Source organism: Branchiostoma lanceolatum, chromosome 1, assembly GCF_035083965.1.
Source record: "Branchiostoma lanceolatum isolate klBraLanc5 chromosome 1, klBraLanc5.hap2, whole genome shotgun sequence".
NCBI classification, from domain to species: domain Eukaryota; kingdom Metazoa; phylum Chordata; class Leptocardii; order Amphioxiformes; family Branchiostomatidae; genus Branchiostoma; species Branchiostoma lanceolatum.
The window spans coordinates 10573420-10600352 of NC_089722.1; the positions used below are offsets into that span (position 1 = coordinate 10573420).

The 26933-nt window shown below is 43.8% G+C and overlaps 5 protein-coding genes across 5 annotated transcripts; 4 read left to right on the top strand and 1 right to left on the bottom strand.

Moving 5' to 3' along the window:
* The first annotated feature begins 35 nt into the window (after positions 1-35).
* On the top strand, positions 36-6312 carry LOC136433337 (interphotoreceptor matrix proteoglycan 2-like). Its single transcript, XM_066425444.1, has 11 exons — positions 36-404; positions 613-1239; positions 2061-2279; positions 2472-3139; positions 3270-3328; positions 3534-3682; positions 3977-4187; positions 4354-4536; positions 4777-4997; positions 5303-5418; positions 5745-6312. Exons 2-11 carry the CDS (start codon positions 1161-1163, stop codon positions 5817-5819), a joined length of 1980 nt encoding a protein of 659 aa, XP_066281541.1. The 5' UTR covers positions 36-404; positions 613-1160; the 3' UTR covers positions 5820-6312.
* Positions 6313-7823: 1511 nt separating this feature from the next.
* LOC136433243 (uncharacterized) lies at positions 7824-19975 on the top strand. Its single transcript, XM_066425253.1, has 8 exons — positions 7824-8278; positions 14410-16820; positions 17077-17135; positions 17386-17534; positions 17658-17799; positions 18294-18470; positions 18972-19194; positions 19463-19975. Exons 1-8 carry the CDS (start codon positions 8125-8127, stop codon positions 19550-19552), a joined length of 3405 nt encoding a protein of 1134 aa, XP_066281350.1. The 5' UTR covers positions 7824-8124; the 3' UTR covers positions 19553-19975.
* Positions 19976-21051: 1076 nt separating this feature from the next.
* On the top strand, positions 21052-22680 carry LOC136429125 (integumentary mucin A.1-like). The gene is made up of 3 exons (XM_066419039.1): positions 21052-21121; positions 21463-22269; positions 22415-22680. The coding sequence occupies exons 1-3, from the start codon at positions 21052-21054 to the stop codon at positions 22678-22680; spliced, it is 1143 nt and encodes a 380-aa protein (XP_066275136.1).
* LOC136433536 (uncharacterized) lies at positions 22588-24441 on the top strand. The gene is made up of 3 exons (XM_066425850.1): positions 22588-22938; positions 23346-23472; positions 23644-24441. The coding sequence occupies exons 1-3, from the start codon at positions 22845-22847 to the stop codon at positions 23849-23851; spliced, it is 429 nt and encodes a 142-aa protein (XP_066281947.1). The 5' UTR covers positions 22588-22844; the 3' UTR covers positions 23852-24441.
* On the bottom strand, positions 24428-26565 carry LOC136429233 (tripartite motif-containing protein 2-like). Its single transcript, XM_066419136.1, has one exon. The coding sequence runs from the start codon at positions 26563-26565 to the stop codon at positions 24514-24516; it is 2052 nt and encodes a 683-aa protein (XP_066275233.1). The 3' UTR covers positions 24428-24513.
* Between the last annotated feature and the right edge of the window lie 368 nt (positions 26566-26933).

The window sequence follows — 26933 nt, forward strand, 5'->3', positions numbered from 1 at the left end:
TGATATCTGTGGTAAACCCAAGAAAGGAGTTTTGTAACATATGGCCTATCATCACTCAGACAGACTCTAACCTAGATATATTATCAACTGCATGTTTTCATAAGACTCATAACCAATCAGATGTAAAAGATTGTGTCATACTACTGTTACCATGTCAGAATGGGTCAGATAGCATGCCGGTTCTAAAAGAGACACCTAGCAGTGTAATCGTGAACTACAAATACGTTGAGCTTTCTGTCGTTTGTCTCTGAATAACAAGTGACACCTGCAAAATAGTTGGTGATCAAGAGGCCCTCAAAATGTAGCATGTTCTAGTAGTGCCTCTTGAGAGCAGGAAGAGGGTTGAGGGGGGGGGGGTGTGTTTGCCTTTTTAGTACCATGCCATTTCCAAAACCTGGGAGTGGGTGGAATATAGCCTCTACCAGGCTCCGCGGGATGGCTGGAAAAATAGTAGAAATTGGCCGTAATAGAGTGAATAGTATGCCAAGGGAGTTAGCTACGGAGAGAGGACTGTCCTCTCTCCGTAGCTAACTCCCTTGGCATACTATTCACTCTATTACGGCCAATTTCTACTATTTTTCCAGCCATCCCGCGGAGCCTGGTAGAGGCTAGGTGGAATAAGCTACGGGAGTTTCTGTGAAATTTTAGAACACTTAAGTCTTAACAAATCAGGACAAGTTGAATCAAAGGTGTTAATATATCTGCTGTTGAAATACATACAAAAATAGAATGACCACAGCAATAAGAAATTAACTAGAAACGAATGACCAATGCACATTTGTTTTTAATTTTTACTTGAACAAAGATGAAATGACCGAAAAAATAACAATGCTAGTGGAAATCAATGCCCGATGTACTTGAATATCATTGAACTTCAATCTGTATACACTGGGGAAAACGTAAGCATGACCCCTTTCATATTTTGATCTGTATACTGTGCGGCAAAATGAAGGGTTGGAGCAAGGAGGTTTAATCATAAACCTCCTTGATTGGAGTAACAGAAGCGACCATCCGTGCGTGAAGTGGAAGTGGGTTGGAGGGCCCTAGGTCCCGCCCAACAACCGCCCAGCATCCTAGAGCTGAACAGGATTCAGTTTCTGCTGACTAACTGGTCGGCTGTTTGTGTTTTTACAAGCTGTGTGATTATACAACGGGTCAGGATGAAGATTTCGTCTGTAAACATTTTGTTGATGTTTCTAACTGTTCCGTTGGTGCGATGCATCTACATACCGCCCGAAGGTAAGATTTCGGCACGATGAATTCTAGACCAGTAACGTTAGTTTGTTGACAAGACTTCTTTTTCCGGACATACGAAGGAGAAAGAGTCTTGCAACTGGGTTTTCTTCTCGCAGGGTCCTGCAAGTAATACTAGAAGTGCTTCATTTATACTTATAAAAAGACGACTGGGTGTCTTATCCACTAGTACTGTTGCTTATGAAATAGTGAAAAGACAAAGAGAGGCCGACTATATAGCTATTGGAAGTTATTCTACTGTAGCTTAAGTAAGAGAAACATGTTAATGTAATATTCGCACATTCCATTAGATGGCTGTGTATGAAACCTGAGAAAAAATTCGATTACTTCCACTTGGATTGAATGTCAAATTCAATACCCGAAAAGTCGCCGTAGCCAAAGCCTTGCCGTGTGACCCATAACAACTTAAGAAACAATTCTGAAATAAGCTCAGTTATCGAATATTTATGATGACTATTAGTATCGGGATGAATCACCTTAGCTCTACTATACTATACATGTACCTGGACATGATGCAACATTTTTGTTGATAAAGCTGTCATAAGGATTTCTTCATTTTACAAATAAAGGTTTCAACTACAATTTAGAATCACCTTTTCATCGGAAGGGGGGGGCTCTTAATGCGCGGAACCGGACGTTTTATGTGACCAACCGTTCAGACGTCATACTCATGGGAAATGTACTCTTCAGAGCCACCGAAGAGTTTTCCCCACTCATGAATTTAATAGTTGTTGCCATACAGCGTACAATTGTCGTGCAATAAAGGTCTTCATTATCATCATATGCTTTCTTCTTCTGTGACACAGAAAAAATGCTGGCTTGTAAAGAACGGCAGAAAGCCGGCTCGGACCCGTTCCTCCTACACTGTGCGGATGACGGGACGTTCAAGCCGCTTCAGTGTGACGACTCCGCGGACCTCTGCTACTGCGTGCATCCTGAACGGGGGACAGTCTACTACGAGACGGCCGTGACCGCCGCCCAACGGTCTCAGGGACAGGACTGCGACAAGTACTGGAAAGAAAAGGGTGTGGACACGCTTTTCCCTGTGCTTTATGCGTAGCACTTCAACATATTATATGATATAGACAGGCAGTGCAAAAGTAGAGTGATAAAATCTGCAACGTAAAGTCTACATGGGCGTAAGATCATTGAGTGGTGTTTGTAAGGGACCTATCAGCATTGATGTCCAATTCTCCATTTTTTCCTTCGTTTTAAAGATGCCCAAGATGACGTCGCCGTCCCGATGATTATGATGTTACCTGTAGATCAACCTGTTGGCATCACGGCTCTCTCTATTAACAACATAGACGAGGACGTCGAAGATAAGAACAACGCTATCAAAATAACAAACATCAACCAACTAAACCTTCCCCAGAAAGTCAACTTCGATGCGGAGCAGGATGACGTCACTGCGACTAAGCCCGACTCTGACGTCGCGCACCTCAGTCTACAGCCAATCGCCGTGACGTTAGAAGATGACCAGAATAAACCGACTGAGCCAGCCGATCGCCCAATCCCAGTGCTGTACAACAAGTTCCCAGATGATATCCATATTGATGCCGATAATTACACGAAGATTCCCGAAGTAAAGCCGACTGAAGATATCCCACCTGTTGTCGACTCGTTGTGTAACAAAACTGTCACAAACTGCACTCAGGATTTCTTCAAAATCACAAATAATCCTATAGAAACCACTCAAGAATACGACGGACACAACACATTAGCTCCCCCCGCTATCCAACAATCACACGTGGCCAAGTTTATGACAATCCCTGAGAAAAGTTATCTGTTCGATCTTCGAGTCACCAGTATGGAGTGGACGCCATCTTTAGAGAACAGCAGCTCGGAGGAGTATGTGACCATGGAGAAGCGTTGTCATGACATGGTGAATATGATATGTATACTGCAATTGATCAGGCTCTTGTCTACGTACATCAATATTTTAGGGATCGGATACAAAAGTTTAGCACGAAGGATCTTACTCACTTCTAATCAATTTCCACTCTTATTTCTAGATGCTGCCTCTATTCAGAGAATTGCCCGGTTTTCTGGCCTTGAAAATTCTCGGATTCAAGTGAGTTTGTTTTTAACACTTTTCGGTAGCGCTCAAAAATGTATAACCATAATCGGACATTTTGCCTTACGACTCATCGATAAGTAAGACCTATTTTTTCGTCGGATTATCTAATTAAGTCCAGAATGTTTTGCATGATTTTTTTTTACTGCATTTTGGACCGCTGGGTACCAGCTTACATTGCTGTATAACCTCTGTTATCCAGGGAGGGTAGCATCATTGTTGAACACGAGGCTCTGTTTGACTTCATCAAAGTGACGTCATCAGAAGAAATGAGCTCCCGGCTCCGAGACGCAGTAGAGGGAGGCAGACTGGATCCGAACATGACATTCGACTCTTTTACTGTCTACGATGGTGAGGACTAGCCTGGGTGCCATCCTATTTCTATCGGGGCTCCTACATTCGCTACCCTAAATTTTTTTAGGGTAGCGAATGTAGGAGCCCCGGTAGAAATAGGATGGCACCCAGGCTAGGTGAGGACTACGTTCTACCATTCAGTTTGTTGATTTTCCATGTATAGATACATGTACTATAGACAACGAAATCGATAAAGAATTGCTACAAACTTTGGTCAATCATCCCCCTGTAGTTCATGTTATCTAAAGACAGTGAATCAAGATCTTACTCTTTTCCTTCCTATCTTTCCAGACGCGGACATTGACTTGTGTGACTACGCCCAGTGTGAAGACCACTCCAGCTGCGTGGTGCCCCCTGGAGACAAGACACCGATCTGCAGGTGTCACGCAGGTTACGGCAGTCTGGACGGGTCGGTGTGTACGTCACAGTGTGAGCTGGAGCCAGGGTACTGTCACAACGACGGCAGGTGTGACGTGGAGCCGGAACTTGGGGTCATCTGCAGGTAAAGAAACTCGCCCAACTTTCTCCAGCTCTGTTCCTATTTTCTTGACCACTTAGAGGTAATAGAAAATTTACGATGACCTGGCCGACATATCAAGTTTCATGAAGACATCGTTGCTTCTGTCTCAAGATCCTTCAAGATCTTTTTCTTCTTCTGACCTCCACAGATGCAGGGCCGGTGCGTCCTGGTGGCACGTGGGTGAACAGTGTGAAACCTACATGTCCTACTTCATCGTGTTCTCTATCGGGGGCGGGGCAGTGGGCGGGGTCTTCGTCATCATGCTGTTGTCCATCGTCATCGTCGCCAAGAGGGTCCCGAACAAGACTCGACCGTCCAATTACTTCCCAAGGTATGTACAAGCTAACAAGGAGTTCTCCCTATAAAGTCCTTGGTATATACTAGTATTTTTTGCATACGGCTTCCAAGTGCGTTGCTTTAGAGTGCTAAAAGTAGATGTATTTTCACATACCTGTCCTCATGAGCTTCGTTCAATTCGTCATACACCTGTTCATTTGTATTTGCAACAAAGGAATGCACCAAAGGTCTATATCTAGATAGAATATTGACGAATTGAAACTCGTTTCTCCAGTCATTACAGAAGACCGTTCTTTATCGAGGCGAACGGTTCGACCGTCCTGAGCGGTGGGCCGTCGTCCTTCTCGGAGACCACGTGGAAGGAGAACCCGATGTTTATCGACGAGCAGGAGGAGGACATCTACAGCACCATCAGTCGTAAGGCCGGCCAGGAGATCTCGCGAGAGCTACGTGAACTGGAGGCCACCGACATCGAGGATCCCTACGGCATCATAGGTGGGGATCTTCACTTCACCCTGTCCCATCGTCGGGGACTATGATCGGTTCCAGCACCAACATCCTCCATCCTTACGTCCCTTACCTATCCGTTTGTGGTGGGGACAGAGCAAAGAAAAACTAGCAAAATAGACAGTTTAATTTCTTCCAGCCTTACAAAGTTTTCGTTCCCCTTCTCAAACTCAGTCTGCTACAAGGAAGTGCCATTCAGTCATTGGAGGAAGTGCTCTTCCAAATGAAATTGAAACCTTCACAGATAACTCTCACGGAATTTCTACATTAACAGCGCGTTTCTTTCTTCTCAGGCATGTTTACAAAAGCGGAGTCCATCTCGACTAGTGGCGCAAAACTGCCCCCTGGCGACTGGAATGGAGTGGTGCGCTTCAAACCGACGGTGGAGTGTATAGATCCAAACTGGAAGGTAAGCAATTAATGCGTTTTGAAAACATTTTCAACCTCGGATTCAAGGCCCAAAGTCACAAAAGTGCTGTGGGTTCCAGATCGAAATATTAAATGCTTCTATGTGAAACTTCGTTGTTTCTTATAGTGATACCTAGTGTAGAGCCTGGTGAAAAAAATCTTTAACGGCTCAGGCCGTTGATACAGTAAGATCGAAAAGCCTTTCCCCTGTTCTTTCTTTTCGTGCTTAGCCGTGTGGAGTCACCCATGTGTTCACTCCTAACAATGTGTTCTACGTAGAGTCGTTATTATTATGTGTCTCATTTTGTTCCCTTTCTTACCGCACAGTTCAAGATTAAGCGTCCTCGCTACGCGTTCAACCCGGAGTACGATCAACAGAGGGACGATTTGTCTTGGCCTTGATGCCTCTGTCCAGCGGGCTGTAAATAAATTACAATAGCGACGACGCTCAAACACGAGTAGATGTTTGACTTGGGAGTTGTTGTTTTTCAGTTGTCACGTCCCATATCAAATGCCTTCTTTTTGGGAAAACAGGACAAAATTCCTCCTGACATCTGCTTGGATAGGGACGATACCCGCCATCGAGAAGATAATGATAAAAGAGGGTTGAATTTATAAGTTGTTTCTTCTTCGAGGTCTTTTCTCACTTTTTGTACATATTCAATCTTGATGAATGTTAATATTGACTGTTGGAGTTTCTGTGTTGTGAATATTGTGTTCTTTTGCTGTCGTTTTGGTTTTGAACAATTGTTCAATGAAAGTCGAATATGTACACAACTCTACGATCGATCGATGTTACATTCAGCATGCTTGCATAGATTTGAGATTTTCAACTATGGTATAAGACTAATTTGAATGTATTATAAGTAATCAGAATAAAACGTCTACAAAACTGCGTCAGTGAACATTTTTTGCTTGTTCTTTAAAACACGACAGCACTAGTGCATCCACCTGTTGTGTAGATCATTTGGTCACCCTAATTAAACAACGGTGTGTGGATTATTGCAGGGTTTTCTCAGTACCAAACAGGGTTACACCAACGTGGTCACCTGAAACATGACGCACTGTCATGGGAAAATCGCTCGGAATTGGCGGATGTTTTCAGAGCAGAGACAGACAAAAACATATTTATGTCGTCACACGTCTACTAAAGCCTCCGATGCAGACTCAACCCGGCTGTTCTCTTTTTCAAGTTATTGTTTTTATACTATCATATATTTTTTTCTCTCTTTTTCAAGTTATTGTTTTTATACTATTATATTTTTTTCTCTTTTTCAAGTTATTGTTGTTATACTATTATATTTTTTTTCTTATTGCTGGCCGGGATAGAGCCAGCAATAAGAAAAAATATATAATAGTATAAAAACAATAGCTTGAAAAAGAAAACAGCCGGGTTGAGTCTGCATCCGAGTCTACGTCTACTGTTGTTGTGTGGACAGATTTCACATGTCTATTTAGAGCTATACTATCAAAGAGTTGTGAGTGCCACAATGTGGCATTGAAGTCAACGTCGACGTCAACACGGATTGAGGAAAACTTCTGGGCCTCTTTTAGCCACCGTAGAAAAACAGCGTCACCAAGCGGAATTTCGACGAAGTGCTTCCTTGACTAGCCAATTAGCTTGGATCAATAAAGAGACGAATGCGCTAATACATCACGCTGGCGTGCAGAAATCGATTTTCTGACAGATGGCTGTTTATGTTATGCATATCCCAGGCTAAATCTACTGTGACACAAGAACACATCTTAGCATATTTCTCAAGCTAATGACTTATACGCTCACTGTTGTGGCGCGGTGGCTTGCCTTAATTCATAGACACCCGTATTGTTTTACACGGCACTTTACGTGTAGCCAGGTGAACATTAGTTTCATTACGTACTCAAATGGACTGTTACGGGAAGTCGACATTCCTGATGTTTAAAAGAGATATATCGGTTACACTCTGTGAAAATATCGTCACTTAAGTTCCCATGCCCGATAGCGATGCAAAATAATTGCCATGCCATCATTGAAAATCCGGATAACAGTATGGCGTTTCTTTCAGAAATTGATTAAAGGTTCGATCGATCGATCGATTTAATTATCTCTTGATCGATTGATGGATTAATTGAGGATGTGCGGATGGATTGAAAGAATGTCGTTTATCCACTCTAACCATGTATCTTGCTGTTTGAAACTGGCAGTTCCCACATGACATACCCCTTGGCCTTGCCCTTAATAATCTGCGGAAGAACGGCCCCCTGGTACCTGGCCTTTCCTACACCTGAATATTGATCACAACCGAATACCTCATTTGTTTTGCCCAACGGATGTGCGCTCCGTAACCCATCCTGATTTATTTTTGAAGACAGGAATGCAAACAAGATTCCACTTGATACACAGTGGTAACAAATACTGTACACACTGACTAACACCACTGGCGGGCCATGTTGTGATGCACACCGCGGTAGGACCCGTGAGAGCGTGCAGGAACCCTTTATTGACAAACGGTCGTGTCTTCAGCCCCTGACACGGCTCAACACGCTTGACTGATGCATGGCGAGGCAGTAGCGGGCAACGCGCCATCTGTACCTTCCCGCGCTGCTTTGTACAGTCACCTTCATTCAACCCTACACATTGTTGTAGCGGGGCGTGAGGGTGAATCACAGAAGTGCTGGGGAGCCGTTCGCCGGTAGCAGATTTCGGCTACTCCACAGTGATGCTGCTATGATTGTTACCTGCCTCACGAAGAGGTCGTACAGAACGTGCATTCCACCTTTACCTGACGTCGGAATGTCACGTACAGAACGCCGCCGGCCCAAGATGACGACCTCGGTGGCGTTGTTGCTCCTTGTGGCCTGTTTGCTTGGCTGTTCGTCAGGTGAGCTATTGTACAGGTGTCCAATTATTAACAGATACGTAACGTGGAGATATCGGCAGCAGAGTGTGTGTCTGTCCACACCTTAGGGTTTGTTTTCACTATTGGGGTTGGGCATATACACCACTGTACACAACTAACGATCTATAACGTTAACGTTACTAAAGTGTTTCTAACTCTGCGACTCTCTTTACTCTGCATTCTCTTTGTATAATAAGATAGCAACGGCAAGCATGATTTTAAACTAACTCCTGTATGTCGAAGAATGTAAGATTGACATTTTCATCAGAATCTTAAAATCGACACCCTGCAAATGACTTACAGGTGTTGATGAAATACTTAAGATTGATAAACTTTATTGCTTGAGCAAAACGTGTGTTTATTGACATGCATCCGGTCATAACGCGTTGTTATGACAGATGTATGAGTATCGGTCACTCAATATTGACACTAAAACCTGCGAACCAGTTGTTTTTACAATACTTCTCTTGTCGATGTTATCTCGCCTGTGTTTGTAACAAGGGCGTGGCCAGGTAGGAGGCAGGTGACCCGTCGCACCTGAGTCTTTAACAGGTGTCCAACAAATAAACTGTAGTACAAATTCGACTTTCTGTAAAATGTGTGATGACATGAACTCATTGTTTTGAGAAGAAATCCTCTTGCCATTTATTCAACGATTGGCAAAACTATAAAGTTGCTATCATAATATCTATCCTTTTATTCATTTCGTCTTAAAGACATTCGTGTTGTCCCTTCAACATTGACATGCTGATTTACAATGGCTCAGGAGCACATAAACAAAGAACATGTAACATTACCTAGACAGGTGGACAATAACCCTGAAACTAACACAAAACCCGGTCCCAGAACAATTACCCAGATATTGCACAATGAATATTGTGTCTCTTATTCTCCCCAGATGTTTTACTATGCAGTATATCTAAACCGTACGTAATATTGTCGTCAGAGACGCCGGCGTTCACCGGGAAGTGCGTCGTGTATGATTTATGACGACATTACGGACTTACAAATCTATTATTTCGCCTGGGGGTCGCTTCGGTGTTAAGTGTAATAACAGTAAATCACTGTAGCGGCAGGTGTGTGGATACCATTCATCGTCTGTAGCTATGTGGCTGTAGTTTATTATAAAGCATTTTTTAGATAAGGTATCGGTTTTTGTGTCGAACTAGGTCGAGATTTCAGAACTTTTTCTCAGATCGTGATATTTAGTTCCAGAAAAGAATGGAATGATGGGACAAAAACTGTCGGAAAATATTGTCGCATGGTGTGAATATAATTCGGTTGATGGTCCAGTAATCCAAAAACCGTTCCAGGATTATATAAATCTTAGATTTGATGATAGCGAGAGTCTCACCGCCGCTAAAGGTTAAATTCCCAATATTGAATGATAATTAATATGCCGGTAGGTCTGGTAATGGTTGCTTGGGGGGATACACGACACCAGTATAGATTTACTTACTATAATAGATTTACTCACTTTTTGTGCAGTTAGACCTGCGTACCTAACTCCATGTGTTATCTAACTTACGTACACGCGATTATGCCCTAGGTAATTAGAGTAGAAACGTACGTTTGAGAATGGTTGTCAAAATGATGCCAGGTATGCCTGATAATCATATGGTTCCCTAAAAACTAATCTCCAAGCAGATCTATAGGTTGCTAAGACCGTATCAAACTGGCAGAGGAAGTACGTTACTGGCAGAGGAAGTACGTTTTGCAAGCTCCTTCTTCCAGTTGGATACGGTCTTTGCAATCCATTTGGCCTGCTTGGAGACTACCCTAAAACATCAAATCAACCACCAGATTTACCTGGGATTTATAATCATCGCCATTGGTAAACATCGTAGTGTCTGAGGTGACCCCGAGCGGTATTAGACGGATATTGGACAGTACATCTCATGTTATATTCTCTCGTTTACAAGAATTTTAAGTTAATTCTGACCTCATTTACAATGTATACGGCTATGCCCTTACTAACAAGGTCCCCAGTGCCAAGCCCAGTAATTATAACCCCCGTGTGTCGGTATTTCACGCCGCACGGCTGATGGTCTCATTAATCCACCTGCGCCTTCCGGAACTCTAAATCTCCCGGGTATTTCCGTTCTCATCAACCGCCACAACCTTCATTATTTCTCCATCTGAGAAACTGCGATGTGGCTGGATTCAAATTACGGACGTCCATGTTGATGAGGGCTCGGACGCCATTGTTGAGGAAAGGTAGCTGTGGCGTGACCGACATTATAACGCTATTGATTGAGTTGGTACCTTTCCTCCGGCTGAAACAAACCGCGTTGATCGATTTTCAACGCCTTTTTCCCTGTCGAAGAAAGACAATGATTTGGCCCAGTTGTCAAATATCTAAAAATAGAATTGGATACAGAAGTCACGTAATAAAAGAGAAATTATAGGCTAAAGCGTTGTCTTTCTCGTTTTGAGGTAACGTTACATATTGTCGATGCTTCTATCCAGATTCCATATCAGAGAGGGTAATGAATGCTTTTGTTGTCTATTTCTAGATTTGGGTGAATGTATTCAGTTTTAACGTCCTTTGTGAGAAATCCACCAAACAATTGATACGCACGCACATACCTACACAGCCAAACTGATTTTTCCGTGTGAAAATGTTTTGGCTTCATGGCCTTTTATTGTTCACGAGTCGGTCGCAAGTAATCCTGAACAAAACAACTGTAGTAACATCAATCCTATAGATGTCACTGTTGATAGTGTTATGGTCGTCTACAGGGAATTATTCTTATCGTTAATATTACATACACAGTTCTGTAAGCTGTTTTTATTTTCGTTCTTTCCTTGCACGAGAGGATGTATTTTCTCAATCTGACATTGGATTGGATATTGTAGATAGTTTTGACATTCCCTGTAGTTTCCACTCTGAGAAATCATCCAAGTAACGTTACTGAATTCCCGTGACAGTTTGCTAATAAGCCTTTTCATAACATTTCGTGATTCCTATCCTTTGTGATGGTTTTCCGCACTACAGACTCGACCTAATTTTTACACGTTTCTTGTTAGGCTAACTCTTGGCGTGTTATTGTAATGCTTCACGCAACACAGGCATTTATCAATACAACGCCCCACTGGGGATTAGGGCTGAGCACCGTTAGGGACCGTTATGTGTATTGTCTTCCCAATCTTCAAGTGTGCTTCTCTGAATATCATAACATTTAGGCAATCGTGTATCTAATAAAAGATTCGGGATCAGTCAGGGACCGTTATGTGTATTGTCTTCCAAATCTTAAACTGTACTTCTCTGAATATCATAGCATTTAGGCAATCAAGTTATCTAATCTAATAAAAAGTTCGGGATCAGTATAGAAGACCGGAGAGCTGAAAAGAGAAAACCGTTATACTGTGATGATGTACCATTTTATTTTCAGTTAGAGTTACCCACACATCACAAAGTTAATCTTTGGAGAAATTCCGTTTTGTTTCAAGAAAGGAGTACTACTAGTAGTAGCCACCCCCTTGGATTCACGTTGGCAGGTGGTTTTCTGCGCACACCTGTTAACACTGTAGTGGTGCAAACGTATTGATTTTAGGAAGGCTTCTTGAAGGACGACTATCTTTCTGTGAAAGCCGATAAAGTACCATGCATGGCGCCGTGGATATTGTAGATAAAACGTCTGGGTGGTCCGAGATGTTTCCTCTCCAGCGGTATTCTATTCATCACAGGGTCGACTCGGTCGTTTCAGCAGCGCCGTCTTTTTACACACCGATACATGCATACCGTTCCCCTAGCAAAGCGGTGTTACGTATGACGAATCGTTCTTGTAGATATTGGAAAACAGAGTAAGATCAAATATTCCTTGTCAAATCCTGTCCAGCTTTTCACGGTGAGCTTTTAGCCCTTGGGTTGTACATTGATAAGTGTATGATGGCCTGTGCTTGGGTAAGTTAAAACAACAAAAACAGCGGATGATGACAATGATAACAGTATACAGCCGTTTTATTTCATCTTGTCTCTCCGTATACAGTCGTCAAACATCCACAACCATCCATTTGCTGTAACGTTAAGTTCTTCCTCAGTTTTGACTCACCGGTGGCACAGTGTACGAAACCGCCGCTAAACCCTAAACCCTGCGCTTGGCCTCCTGACCCCTACGCGGGGCGAGGCTTGTGGAGCGTGCCGTTGTCAGGGTAGTGGTATGAGTAGAAGGGTAGTGTAGTGCACACAGGCACTGAGCATAGCGCGATCTGCTAGATATGGTACCTGGTATGTGAGACATTCACTACCAGAGCTCAGGTAAAACACTCAAACAACTATGATCGGTAAAGCAACAAACAGGTCGGACAGGAGGTAGACAAAACATAAAAGGATGAATGGACTGTTCACTTAATCTGCAGAAAAAATACAAATATTAAAGAGTTAGGATACGAAACTAACCTATCGTTAGTATTAGTGTATTGCAAAATGAAACAATAACACAATTATCGTAGAAAATGTAACGTCTTTGGTCAGATCAATGAATGTCGAATGCCATTGCAAGATGAATTAGGTATGCATTGCTTTGGCGTGGTATGAGCGGTGAAAGACAGTTTGTGATAGACGGGAAAGTATTCCACCCCATTGTCATTGACGTGAAGGGTTCGTTTTTGTATACATGTCACGTTTACATGTCTTGGTCTTCAAGTTGCCCATACATTGCCTCCAGTCGGTGATACGTATTAAGAAGCACACATTTCTCAAGTACATCATTGCCCCAGAATTGATAAACCGGCCTACAATCGATGTCGTAAGAAACGGAGACTGCTTCTATCTTGTTCATTTGCACTTTTATGACCACCTCTCCTCGCTATTTGTAAAGAAAACCAATGCCCCTTGACGGTTGGAACAGCCCTGAAGGACAACGTAAACTGCCGGGTTAATGTCAACTGTGAATAGGGAGAAGGTCGTGGTTCAATGACTAGAGAATGTCTAAACAAACACCTTTTCAGCGCTATCACGCGAACACATCGTTAGGGCTAGGGCATCAATATACCCTACATATTTGCACGAGATCGTTTGCTACAACCTACAAGACTACACAGTGCGCAAAAAAAAAAAAAAGCAGCCATGAAAAATATCCTTTGTGAAACTGTGAAAACGTTAAGAGATACATATCTATGGCAAAGATATGAAATAAGATAGTATGTAACCAATATGTAACCAAAGTACATAGAAGTGTATTTCATAACTACCTAAATTTGCCCTCCATAAAACGACATCCTATCTACACATATGATAGATAAGCATCAACGCCATCAGAAGATTTCACTATGTAAACTGATGTGACCGTCCTTCAGTAGTCCAGAAATAATATTTATAAGATCATCCTGTAAGTGATGATCCATCAAATGTGTCCCTCGGGTGCACGATGTGATCCCTTCATGATCCGTTATCACTCTCTTAGGACGAATCACATCTACCTGATCACTCCCAAACTAGACATTTACAAAATGGCCACATTATGAGCACCCATCATTCACTGAAGTAATGCCGGTTATAAAGTAATTGTGGTTTGCAACATGACCAGGTTGAACGAGTGAAACAGTTGAAGCCTTATTCATGTGGAATACTTTTTTGTCGCAAGGACGGGAATTTGAGTTTTATGTCAATAACATATTGGTTAATTATAAACTCCCAGAGACCACTTCACCTATAAATTCAAGCTGTATGACTTATTGCTTTAACTGCGACGCCAAGTTTCAGTGCCACAGAATTATACCTTCCATTAATGCATCTCTGCAAAGCTGCCGACATAGTATAGTATAGTATAGTACATTTCTGAGTAAGAAATAATAAGTTTGTCTTAGAACGAACAAAATACATAATCGTATCTGAACAGGATGTCTGAGATTCTATCCCGGATGAGTGTATTGTGTGATCCTGTAATCACCGGAGATGCAAGCTGCGTAATCCGATTGCCAGGATTACTAATCCTAAGCTTTACTCTTTGAAATATTTTCTGTTTCAAGATTAGTACATTCATTGGTCCTTTGGCTGGCATGAATGAATCATTGGTGCTAGTACAATGATAATTCCTTCGTAAGAATGCAAACATTTCAGTCCTTTCACAAGAAACGTCATGTAAATAGTCTGATATGTCTTTGTTCAGGAATGTCGACTGAAGCCAACACTGCCAACAGCACGTCTATCACTGGAACTGTTGTAAATACAACTAGTCAGTCATCACAGATCTACACAAGGTTGAACACAACAGCAGTGTCGCCTGTAGAGTCAACAGATGGGGAGAATAGAACAACAACGTCACAAGCAACTTTGTCTGCAAATATGTCACATTCATCTGTTACTGTTTCATTGCCAGGAATGTCTACATCGGTCACATCGTCTGTATCTTCGATGAAAAGTTCGAGTTCTGGTACTGAGTCCACGATTAATGTGTCGTCATCGGCTACTTCATTGGCTACGTCATCGTTACATACTGACACGAACGTTGACGTCACTATATCGTTACAAACTACGGAACAGTCCATCTCCAATGTATCTACAACATCCACTGTCGCATCTACCACACCTGCAATGATAACAAATACTACAAGCATATTATTGTCCACCCTGACGGGGTCCAGCCCAGATTCCTCGAACACGAGTTCAGAATATTCAAACGAAACATCAACAACATCACCCGTAACTGGAACACCATTGCAAGAAACATCAGAAAACTCAACAGCTTGGAATTTAACAATGAATGCCACTGTATCATCGATAGTGGCTACTTCTGGGTCGTCCTCAGATTTATACACATCTGCTTCCAATACCTCTATTTCTGACGTCTCTTCAGCAGCTTCTATGCCAGTAGCAGCGACTGATGCCACAAGTATAAATGCAAACACAACCACATCTACTACTACTGTTACTGTAACAACACCAACAATTGAACCAACTGATGTAACATTTTTCAGTTCCCATTCGCTGACCCCAAAGAACACAACAAGCGGTGATTCATCTACAAGCTCTGTTGCAGCATCACCACATAGCATCACATCTTCTACAAATGCAACTCAAAGGCCTAGTACTCTGGTACAGTCGTCAACAAGGATGCCTACGTCTACCGTATCAAACATAACACTTCCTGGGGAAACTAGTACAGGTCCTGGTGGAAACACCTCTGTGTCATCATCAAACACAACAGTAGTAGCAATGGTGACAACACCTGATGAAACATTAACGACGGAAGTAATGTCATCGGAGTTCATCCAAACAACAACAGAGAAGACAACAGCAAACCTAACTACAATGTCGCAGACGATAGGGACGACAACGATACCTGAAAGTACACCCTCTCTTACAACCAGGACAGAGTCTGAGACAGAACAGGCTTCTTCAATCGCAACGTCCGAAACAAAAATGTTGACCTCAGTTTCAGAAGACACCGTATCATCAACACAGGTAGACGCTATGACATCTCAAATCCCTGAGGTGTCAACCATCTCAACATCTGTACCATCCATAACAACTGTTTCATCCACCACTACCCCACAGACAGCCTCTACAGAACGCGAATCTACAACGAATATGTTGACGACGACGAGAACACCATTGACGACAGTATCACAAACAACACTTCCTGTTGTATTCAGTACTGCGATGTCACAATCTCAATCAACTGCTATAAATACAACTCCTACAGAAGGAAAATCTACAGCGCAAAATCTAACAACCACTAGCACACCATCGTCAACGCCATTACAAACAACATCGCTGGTTCAAGTCAGCACGTTGCTATCACACACCCAATCAACTGCTACACAGGCAAGCTCAACAGACGGCAAATCTACCACGCAAATCGTAACAACTTCCAAAGTATCATCGCCAGCAACACCAGAAGCAACGCCGTCTATTCTAGTCAGCACCTTGATATCACAGCCCCAATCAACTGCTCAGCAGACAACAGCAACAACAACAGAACTCCAGTCCACCACACAAGTCAAAACTACAACGCAAACACCCTCAACAACGACATCGCAAACAGTCGTACCGTCTACAAGCACGTCGACATTACAGCCCCAGACGACTGCCTTACAGACAATTCAAACAGGTACAACATCTACAACGCAAATGTTCACAACAACTAGCACACCAATGACAACATTGCAAACAACGACGTCCCCTACATCAACGATAAGACCTTTAACCACGCCACAGGTGACATCAACGGATAGACTAACGACAGCGTCCTCAACTACAAAGGCTACAACGGCGTCAACTCTTCTGACAACATTAACGCCGTCCTTGGCAACAACGTCCACGCTGCAACCAACTGTCCAACCAACAACCACTACACAGGGAATTACTGACGCTGCAAATATAGAGACAACACAACTTTGGACAACATCTTCGTCAAGCGTGATGTCAACTGCATTTAGAGTCCCGTCTACTGCCGATGTTCCAACGTCTGTAGTGAAAATGACCTTGGAGATTTCAAACTTGAATTTTGATGACTACAATCTTGATGATCCTTCCTCAGACGGTTACACAACGTTCTCGAGTGATTTCGTTGACAAGGTAAGTCTATGCTTTTGCGTATTTCATTAACCTCCTGCGCAGTGAGTTGTAGTTAAGGTGAGAGCGGAATTATGGGATAAATATCAGTGTCTGGCCGCTCGACAGATAGCCAAAAATCCCATATCAATGAAATGGCTCTTGGACGTTTATACATTACAAATATTTCACTATTCTTAAGTTATGCTATAATCAATATCCTAAGTTAATTAATTAGATATACCAGGACAAATCTATATGTATCTCCCCTTTTGCACAGGTGACCCCAATTTACAGCCAGATGCCTGGATTTGTCGCCGTTGAAGTTGTGGGTTTTACGTAAGTATCAACATGCCTTTAGCGAATACTGTTCACGTGGGCCACAAATTCTAGTTGGTTTCAATCTAAACGTTTGGTTACATTTTGAACAGAAGAACACGTTCCACGATTAGATGTAGAGTCGTTTTTACCCCGTTTTCCCTAACGTTACATCACAGAAAAGTGTTCCTCTAGAGGAATATTTACATGTGTAGAAATCCGCTCGCCCGTGTGTTGTTAAACTTGTCGTTTCTGCCGTTCTGATGTATAGGAAGGGCAGCATCGTTGCAGAGTACAACGTGAAATTCAGCACTAACGGACAAGTGAGCCCACAGGAGGTGCTGGATGAAACTAGGAAGAACAAAGATGCCATTGATCAGCGATGGGAAATAAGCGAGGGCGCTATACAAGTTCTATCAGGTATGAAGTATAGCCTAGGTGATTTACATGTTCACCAATTTCAAATCAGCAAGCTATCTTTTGCACATACAAAAATCATTGTAACGAGATGTGGGATGTGCATTTCTTTTGTGTACACTGCAGTTCAGTGCGACACCGTGGTATGCGGAAGTGATGCGATTTGTGACAGGGACAACAGTGGAGCGTCTCGATGTGTCTGCACCCCCGGGTTCTGTCAGAACGGAGGGACATGCGCAGTGGTGGAAGGGGAAGGTGCCAAGTGCAGGTAACGTATAGAACGAGCAGCCCTTCCTTGATAACTCCAGTGGGTGTACCCGCAAACGCCAGCTACTGAAAATATCCGTGTCTGCACAATGCCGTCCTTGGTGCTGAAAAGGTATCCATCTTTAAAGCGTTTGCCAATATCCAATCCTAGACGCACGATCGGCAATAAGACTGCTATTCACCTCCAGATGGATTTTGTAATTCAACTGTTGGACCCGCAACAGACGTATTTGCAGCTAAATCAATACTTACCGGCGTAGATGTCCTTGGTGCTGAATAGCCTTTACACAAATCATTCTGGCTTCGAAGGACTACCCCGTTTTATTAGGTGTGAGATATGCATTAAGGCTTTAAAAATACTATCTCGCGTGCTGTGTGACAACAATGCTGTGCTGGTCGCTACATCATATCCATAAACGATTGTGGGAGAAATGTGTATTCTCAATACTTAATGTATCCACATGAAAGATTAACAAATCTTAATCTTTTTTTCAGCTGCTTCGTGTTTTACAGCGGTCCCAACTGTACACCAGACACCGTACTGATAGCGGTTATAGCCGGGGTGTGTGCAGTGGCCGTGGTTATTCTCCTGGCTTCTATTTGCTATTGCGTCAGGAAAAGGAGAGAGGAGCACAGATACAGAAAAAGACAGAGACTTCCCCCTGTTGGAAGGTAACGTAATATATTCTGTTTCGTAGCTCAATTGGATGCTTGGTTATTGAGGAGACGTTCTGTTGCATACATTTTGTTTTGATGTGCCGGTTATATATATAGTTATACGCACGACTAGAAACGCATCCTGTGATTTTACTCACTTATGATAATGAACATGATTCTGAACATGATATACCCTAGCGTTCATAAAACCACGTATGCACCATCGAAGAGAGCTACTTCCAAGCAAATCCCTTCTCAGAAGGTTTTTCATTTATGGCCCTCTGTCACCTTCCGATGGCGTCGGTGTGACCTAACGGTTAGAGTGCTGGGCTCAGAACTGATAGATTCCGGGTTCTATACTCGCCATGCCCCGACGCTGTGCCCTTTACACGATAATCCTATGACGGTGGAGTGACGCCCACCCAGCCTCTTCGGCTTATCTGTCAAAAGTGTGCCAAAAAAGACACACGGATATGCATATTTGCCACCACCGTGATTGTTTTGGTCACCTTTCAGAACAAATCCGGCGATGGAGTCTGACTATGACCTTGAGATCCCGTTCCACGAGCGCCCGGCCGTGAAGGAGGTTCTGAACCAGCCGTACGACCTGGCCATGTCGGAGGTCCAGAACAACGACACCAACGTCTCGCACCACTACCAGTTCACGCGAGAACAGGAGCAGAAGAGCAAAAACCAAGAGTGGAGGAGCAAGTTGGAGAGAGTGGATTCGAAAAAAGATGTAAGTCTCGCCGATAGCCAAGGCTGGTTTTGTTTATGTATGTAAACCAAAAAGAAAATGTTCTTGGCCTAGAAGTTTCCTGAAATATTTTCACTTACTGGACTTGTTTTCTGACCTGATTTCTGACGTCTGTAACTTATAAACATTACAGGGTCATTTGACACTTTGTTACATCACTGCGCTTACATGGTCCTAAAAACTTGGTGTGTTCACTTAACGATCTCGGTAGGTGGCGCACTTGACTTAACCTTATGTTATCTTGTTCCAGTTCCACATCAGGAGAGCGGTGTACAATCCAAACGGACTGAACAAAATGGAGGGTCTCAGGAAAAACCCGCTGTACCAGTCAGGACGGTAGTAGCCATTGGATCCCAAAGATACAATATATATATATGTATAAAAACGAAGATATACTTAATAAGATAAAACAATTGTCTACGTAAATGAGAGGAGTCAGGGTATAAAATGAATAAATGTTCAGAAAAGGACTTTAATTTCTGCTATTCGTAGAAAGATACCTAAAAAACCTGTCACTTATCTTGTTTCAACTTTATAGTTATTTGAGAAATCACAGGTGTTACGGAGAAAACTGTTATATTTGGTAATCCGAAAAGAAATGTTCAAATCTTCTATGATAAATCTATATCATTATTGGTCGTGCAGCAGACTTGAATGCGACCGAATATTAGTATTGACACAAATATTCATCATATTGTGAATATGATTAATAATAAGGCCCTTACACGGGGCTAAAAGGATTAAAGGACAGTTTGTCTACCAACCCTATTTTGTCAGTTTCTTATATTTGTAATATGTGTAAAAGTAAAGATACATACATTGTGATAACTACTGTAAGTGCACTAAGGATATCTCAATGGAACGGAATCTAACACAATGACTGGAAAGGGTCAGAGTTTGGTGACGTCATTACCTCTATGGGCAGTTCCATTTATCATCTCAAAGGGGAGGTCAGAACATAGCGATATGTCGACCTACCTCCATTTTGATTTCATCTGCTTTGTACTAGACTCTCCTTCATTCCCTCCGTTCATTTTGAACACACCCCTTAAATTGAAATGTACCAGACCTTACATCGGCCATGTGCAGCTAGACAGACTGACAAGGAAGCCCTTACTAGTCAGAAAGATGAGGAATTCTCAAATATAATACAAAATAAAACGGATTTTATGAGATGGCGAATAATTTCTATTGACACATTAGACGTTTAGAATGTATAGGACTCATTAGAAAATGAACGTCTATTCCTTTACGCAAAAGAATCCACCGTGGACACTATGTCTTATCCTACAAAAGACACTAGACAAAGCTGTCGTCACAGCACGTTAATAATCGCCATGGAAGGGATCCAGCCGTCCAAACGACGTTTGAAAAATGGCGTTTGGGCATGTATTAAGATGATTATCGCTAGGTTCACAACAATAGAGTTTATCTACTGTTTTGATGGTCACAAGGCGCGCTTCCTGCGACAATAATCTGACATAATCCCCACATAATGTACTCAAGACGGAAGCTTGAATACGTTTGATATTTCACACGAAAAACGTGAAAATAGCGCAGAAATACCTGAATGTTTGTCAGCACCAACCATTCTATCCGTGAACAAATTCAGAGTTTTTTTTAAATCTAACGACATGATTTCGAGGCGATGAGAGTATTATCGGGGTTTGGTTACCATGGAAATGCTAAACCGTGAGGGCGTTGTCTGCGTTGGCGTTCTACATCCGTACGGTCCAACGTAGACCGCAGCACGTCCGAACAGAGACATGATTGCGTCTATGCACCGGTATGGACGATAGACTGTTCCCAAACGGCTGAATCCGGCAGGTACACGTGGCGATGACGCAGTTCATGAAGTACATCGTGGTGCTGCTGACTGTAGTCGTACGGTTTACCGGCGCTGGGAAAGGTGAGCTCACCCGCTGTTCTGGCCTGTATTCATGATTTCCTTTTCGCCCCACGCTCTGAAAGAGTACTGGCCTGAATTTCATAATGAATTAGTTTTTTCCTATTACTACATGTTCCCCGCTAGTTGCAACGCCTACGGTAGTTGATCGAGGCACATAGCAATTCATACGGGCTAATTCCTTTCTTAACATGCATTGTCAGTTCAGGCTTCTGGTTCAATAATTGAAAGTCAGTATAAGTGACTACCATTATTCATTTCAAAAACGATGATATCGTTTCAGCAATTAGAGTTACATTTGTATAGTTTTGATATAGATGGCTGTTACCTTATATTCAAAACAGATTCCACCACTAGCCCATCGATGTATGAGCCTGAAGGTACAACCAACGGCGTCGTAACGGTTGTACCCACAACCGAGGCCAGTCCAGATACGGTTGCGGTTGACTCTACAGCACATCTCACATTTGCCGAGAAGTCTGCAGCACATACAACACTGCCGCCAAATGTTGTCAGCACCGAGAGTGAGCCTGAAGGTACGACCAACGGTGTTGAAACCGTTGTACCTACAACAGAGGCTACCACCGGTGTGGACCGTGAGCCTGAAGGTACAACGAATGGTGTCGCAACGGTTTTACCGACGGTAGAGGGTACAACCAGTCCAGATACGGTAGTTGTTGACACAACATACGTGTACACCGTACGATCTACATTTGCTGAAACGAACGTGTACACCGTACAATCTACATTTGCTGAAACGGAAGCACACACAACGCCATCGCAGGACGTCGGCAGCACCGTAAGTGAGTCTGAAAGTACAACCAACGACATCACAACGGCAGAGGCCAGTCCAGATACAACTGTTGTTGACACCACCATGCAATCCACATACTTTGCCACGTCTAGACTTACAACACCACCACCAGAAACTGTGGAAACTACACAATTCTCTCCAACCACGGACAGCGACGAGATGCCATCGACATCAACAACACCGCCTACAACTACAACAGAGGAACCCTGTAACTTCTGGGTCCTTTGCCAACCTGTTGAATCGCTGACAACACAGGCAACTACAACCACCAACAACACAAATAGCACGCGCGCCCCACCGACTGCAACTACGACATCGACGAAGGCTGGAAATGGCTGTGCGTTTTGGTTCTTTTGTGAAGACGCCGTTGTGGAACCCACAGTGGACAGTTCAAGGAACAACACAAGTGCTTTAGTCACTTCCACACGCCCTGTGAACAACTTCACACAGCTATTACAACATACGACTGTTGAAACAACCAGGGAAGCATCAACCCGACCGGCTAAACCTTGTAAGTGGTGGGAATGGCAGTGTGCTGTGGGGCATCCGGGTCCTCCAACAACAACGACAATGCGGCATTCACAGACACACACTACAGTTACGCAACCTGGGGTGGCTGCCTATCATTCAAGTACCAGTACCAGTACTCCTACGACGACAAGACGACAACCTTGCAATTTCTGGCTTGGGCAGTGTGGACCAGATAACAGAATCCCGGGGACAGACACTACAACCAGTAGCCCTTTGAACATAAGCGCCACAACACCGAAGAAACAATGTTGGTATTGCTCGTTTAGCCAACGTGAAAACACATCGGTTGATGAGGGTGGCACTGACAATGATTCGGACAGATCTGTGACAGACAGCACACCTCCCGACAGCAGCACGCCTGGTGGAGTTACGACAGTGGTAATGGAGTCGTCAGCCTCGGAGACGAACGATGAGTTAGTGGATGTTAATCAACACCGTCTTATCAGAGCCGCAGGCGACAACGTGGTCGCAGCTGGTAAGTGTTTAAGAAATTGCATGTTCGGCTGAATATTGCCATGGTAAAAAAAGTAGTCCCATAGCCTTTTACCTCCTCATCCGACGTCAGGTACCCGTTTTTACACCTGGGTGGAGTGAGGAAAACCATACGAAGTGCCTTTCCCAATGGCGCAACATCGGTGGCATGTCATAGGATACGAATCCTGGACCTCTGGGTCCCGCCCCAAAAACCATTATACATTACGCCAATGTGCCATGGACAACATGAACTAATGGAAAATTTGTATGCGGTCTTATTTGTGCATCTTGAAAATACATGTACCATGTTTTAAGGGGTACAGCTTGTAACCACAACTTGTGCACTTCTCTTTGTTGTATTCTCTTATCTCATGTATTCATCCAATGCCATTCTCGGTATTTGTTCAGAATCGTCTGAAGAAGAGTCTCTGACAGAAGATAGTCCCATTCCTGCCGTGGCGGTGGTACTGGCCCTTGTGTTACTCGTGATGGTGAACTACATATACTCCGGGGGGACAAACCGAAATAATAACAGGTAGGCGTAGAAACTTAGCCATTTTGTCAATTATGAATTGCTTAAAGCAATGTTGAGATATTTTCTGAGAAAAGTCACTTGTTGTCATTAAGATTAGAGACATTTCTCTGCTTTGTATATTCTCCATAACACGTCAAATAAATATCTTATTTCCTTTAATTTTCTTTGCAGATCTACAATCCACCCAGTAATCCAAGACCCTGAAGTCGTAGACAGTCTTGACACGAGCTCAGACGTGGACATTTCCCCAGGACCACCTTACTCCAGCCACCTGTCCCCGGACTGGCCTCCCCGGGGGTGGGGGGACGGCACAGAATTGGACTCCTCCCACGGGTCGTCTGCGTCGTGGATAGAGGACGAGAATGAATGGATCCGTTAACCTGGACCAGAGAGTAACTAGACTAAGTCTCACTTCAAACAGCTTTCACTCTGAACAGGCTCCCAGGGGAGGGGCTCCGTACAGCCCTGGGCAGGGAGAGTTTGTGTTACACAGACTAGACCAGAGGGTCCGTGGTGGACTTACGGATACTTTTAACAGGCAAATAAGGCACTGATCACATGTATTCGGCCATCAACTACAATGTCATAGCTAGATCAGGTGCATTTCCGAACAGATGCTTTTACAATGGTTCCATAATTGCCATGGTGATGCTCATAGTTGCCTAGTTTACCTACCAGACTACAGGACACGTAAGCTGAGATAAAGTATATAATACTCTTATTGTGCACAACATAATCAACGCAAATGTATAGACCTAACAATAGAAGAGATTTCTATCTCGCAATACTTGTCAGCTTTCTCAGTCACTACATGTCTTCTGAAACTTATAATGAATACGTGGTTGTTAAATAACTGCTTGTCATGGGTCTAATACTATCTAATAGATACATCTACCATAACACGTAACAACATATGGAGATCTTTTCATGCTTTCAGTGATTAAATTTTTTTCATGCTTTCTGTGATTACATTTTTTTCATGCTTTTAGTGATTATAGTTTTTTTCATGCTTTCTGTGATAACATTTTTTTTCTAAGCATCTCACAGTTCCGACATGTAGCCCATCACTGTTACAGTACAGTAATCACTATCTGTAACGACCAGTCTATCGTCGGGGGTGAGCACCAGAGCCCTGGGGTACTGTATACCGTACGGCTCCGTGGTTATCACACTGGAAAACTCCCCAACACTGTCAAACATCTGGATCCTCTTGTTGTTGCTGTCCGCAACTATGATTTGACCATCACGATCAGCACAAATCCCTCGAGGAGAGATAAACTGACCGGTCCCTTTTCCTTTCTGTCCAAACTGCAGCCGAAACTGCCCCGTTGAGTCGTACAGCTTGACGCAGTTGTTACCGGAGTCAGAGACCAAAATATCGCCGATCGCGTTCACCGCGACATGGTAAGGGTTGGAGAGCATGGCCGGACCGGTGCCTTCTGAGCCGAACTGCGTACGGAGGGCGCCCGAGGCGTCATGCACTGTCACGCAATGTTTCCCAATGTCTGTTACAATTACCCTACTGTTGTTACTGTCTACAACTACGCCCCACACGTCCTCGAATATACCCTCTCCGAAACTGGTCAAAAACGTCCCGTCATCGGCGAAAACTTTGACGGACTGACCGTCGGCTACAAGAACGCGGTCGTCCGGCCCGATGGCCACACCGACTGGGTTGGACGGGCACCAAGACACGACCGTAGAGAAGTGACGGACGTATTGCCCGTACACGTTAAAGATTTGCACACGTTTATTTACGTTTTCCACGACGTAGATATCCCCGTTGTCAGAGACGGCAACGCCCCAAGGGGAGTTGAGCTCTGCCTCCCCGTACCCCTTCACCCCGAACTGTAGGTCTGTGGGCGGGACGGGAGACAGGGAGCGAGGGCTGGACTCCTCTATCAGATCATCTTGAAGAGATCCTACCTGTGACTTTGTCCCATTATCTACTGTTTCTGTAACAAGGATAGTTGGTAGCTTATCACTGTCGTGCTCCCCCTTTTGTACGATCAGTCGCCCCAGGCTAACCGTAGCCTCGTCTATTGGGTTGGGGTCAAAATTGAACAGCACTTTCTCGCTACCTTGACCTGCAACATCTGCCTGCTGTAAAGCTTTCTCGACATCTTCCAATATCTGCTCCCGTTCAAGTACCAAATCCAGGTCACCCTTCGCCCCGAGGTCTTTCTGTATTTTGTCGTGAACCTGAGATAATTTTTCGACTGATTTTTCCAACTCTTCTCTGTGTGATGTTACTTCGCCTTGTTTCGCCATGTAAGCCGTGTCGAGTTCTGTAACAAGCTCCCCTTGCTGTTTGCGAACCAGTTCTATCAGCTTCTGTGCTGCTGAGTTCACTCGTTTCTCCGTGTCATCTCTCTGGTCTTTTAGCGAGCATTCTAACTCATTGACAGCAGCTAGGACGTCTTTCATTCCCTGGATCTTGGTCTCCATTTTGCGGAGGCGATTTTTGATCTTGCGGCGTACTGACTGCGCTTTCTCCCTCAGGCGACACATGAAATGGGCATTGTGGTGTTCCACCAGGCACTCACAACATACGGGCACGTTACACTGGGCACACCACAGTTTGGTCTCCTCACCAGAATGCTGTCTGCATTCGTCGAGAATTACGTCAGGTGCCTTTGCTTTGCATTCGCTCCTTTTCATCAACCCTGGTTGTTCAATGTCAGCCTTAACCCGGAGTCCTCTCGATTCAGTAGATCTGGAATGTTCTGTATCACCCTTACGTGGGATGGTCACCCAAACTGGGGTGAATGACCTCTCCCTTTTTGCTTCGTCTACTAACACAGAGGTAGAAGAGTGATGTAGGCGGGGACTTTTACCAAGATTCCCTTCCCTCCAGCTCTCCTCAGAGAACTCAGAGCTGCGTCGTGATGAGCGAGGACTACACCTAAGTACCCGCACTCCGGAATTTTCAGAGAACAGCGAAGAGCTGGCGATGCTGTGTCGCCGCTGTTCTCGTGACCTCTGCAGTCTGCTGTCCGACCGTGGTAACTCGGGCAGCAGTGTCGGCGATCGCAAGCTGCTGCGCTGTCCCTTTCCGTGAGCTGTTCCACACTGTTCATACTCTGTCGTCATTACTAAACGTCTATAGGTCAGAACAATGGACACGCTGGGGCGGAAACCCTTTATGAAAGCTGCGGTTTGAAAACCCGCAACAATCGTACGTGGCTAATGTCTTGCACTTGACTGAAGCTCTGAGCACGGGTTCTGTGCACCCTATGACAGCAGGAGGGGGTACGTGTCCCACCAGTTCTACCACTATACCACAGAACACACCTGCTTATTTGCCACAGAGGCTCCTGACAACAGTTTCATACAAAGAGCTATCTGCAATTAGGCGTAAAGGAATAAGGCGTGAAATGAGGATAATTACACGGGACTGAGCAACCATCCCTATACCAGATGAGACCTTGGATGTACATACATGTATAGTAGCAGGCCGG

What these genes read in the sequence shown, in the direction of transcription:
- LOC136429125 (XM_066419039.1), top strand. Translation starts at nt 21,052, where the DNA reads ATGACGCAGTTCATGAAGTACATCGTGGTGCTGCTGACTGTAGTCGTA. An exon ending in GTTTACCGGCGCTGGGAAAG is followed by an intron (nt 21,122 to 21,462) that starts GTGAGCTCACCC and finishes TATTCAAAACAG; the next exon opens with ATTCCACCACTAGCCCATCG. An exon ending in GACGAAGGCTGGAAATGGCT is followed by an intron (nt 22,270 to 22,414) that starts GTGCGTTTTGGT and finishes TGAAACAACCAG; the next exon opens with GGAAGCATCAACCCGACCGG.
- LOC136433337 (XM_066425444.1), top strand. Translation starts at nt 1,161, where the DNA reads ATGAAGATTTCGTCTGTAAACATTTTGTTGATGTTTCTAACTGTTCCG. An exon ending in TTGAAAATTCTCGGATTCAA is followed by an intron (nt 3,329 to 3,533) that starts GTGAGTTTGTTT and finishes TCTGTTATCCAG; the next exon opens with GGAGGGTAGCATCATTGTTG. An exon ending in GTATAGATCCAAACTGGAAG is followed by an intron (nt 5,419 to 5,744) that starts GTAAGCAATTAA and finishes CTTACCGCACAG; the next exon opens with TTCAAGATTAAGCGTCCTCG.
- LOC136429233 (XM_066419136.1), bottom strand. Translation starts at nt 26,565, where the DNA reads ATGACGACAGAGTATGAACAGTGTGGAACAGCTCACGGAAAGGGACAG.
- LOC136433243 (XM_066425253.1), top strand. Translation starts at nt 8,125, where the DNA reads ATGATTGTTACCTGCCTCACGAAGAGGTCGTACAGAACGTGCATTCCA. An exon ending in CGCTATACAAGTTCTATCAG is followed by an intron (nt 17,535 to 17,657) that starts GTATGAAGTATA and finishes TGTACACTGCAG; the next exon opens with TTCAGTGCGACACCGTGGTA. An exon ending in GGGGAAGGTGCCAAGTGCAG is followed by an intron (nt 17,800 to 18,293) that starts GTAACGTATAGA and finishes TCTTTTTTTCAG; the next exon opens with CTGCTTCGTGTTTTACAGCG.
- LOC136433536 (XM_066425850.1), top strand. Translation starts at nt 22,845, where the DNA reads ATGGAGTCGTCAGCCTCGGAGACGAACGATGAGTTAGTGGATGTTAAT. An exon ending in CGACAACGTGGTCGCAGCTG is followed by an intron (nt 22,939 to 23,345) that starts GTAAGTGTTTAA and finishes GTATTTGTTCAG; the next exon opens with AATCGTCTGAAGAAGAGTCT. An exon ending in ACAAACCGAAATAATAACAG is followed by an intron (nt 23,473 to 23,643) that starts GTAGGCGTAGAA and finishes TTTTCTTTGCAG; the next exon opens with ATCTACAATCCACCCAGTAA.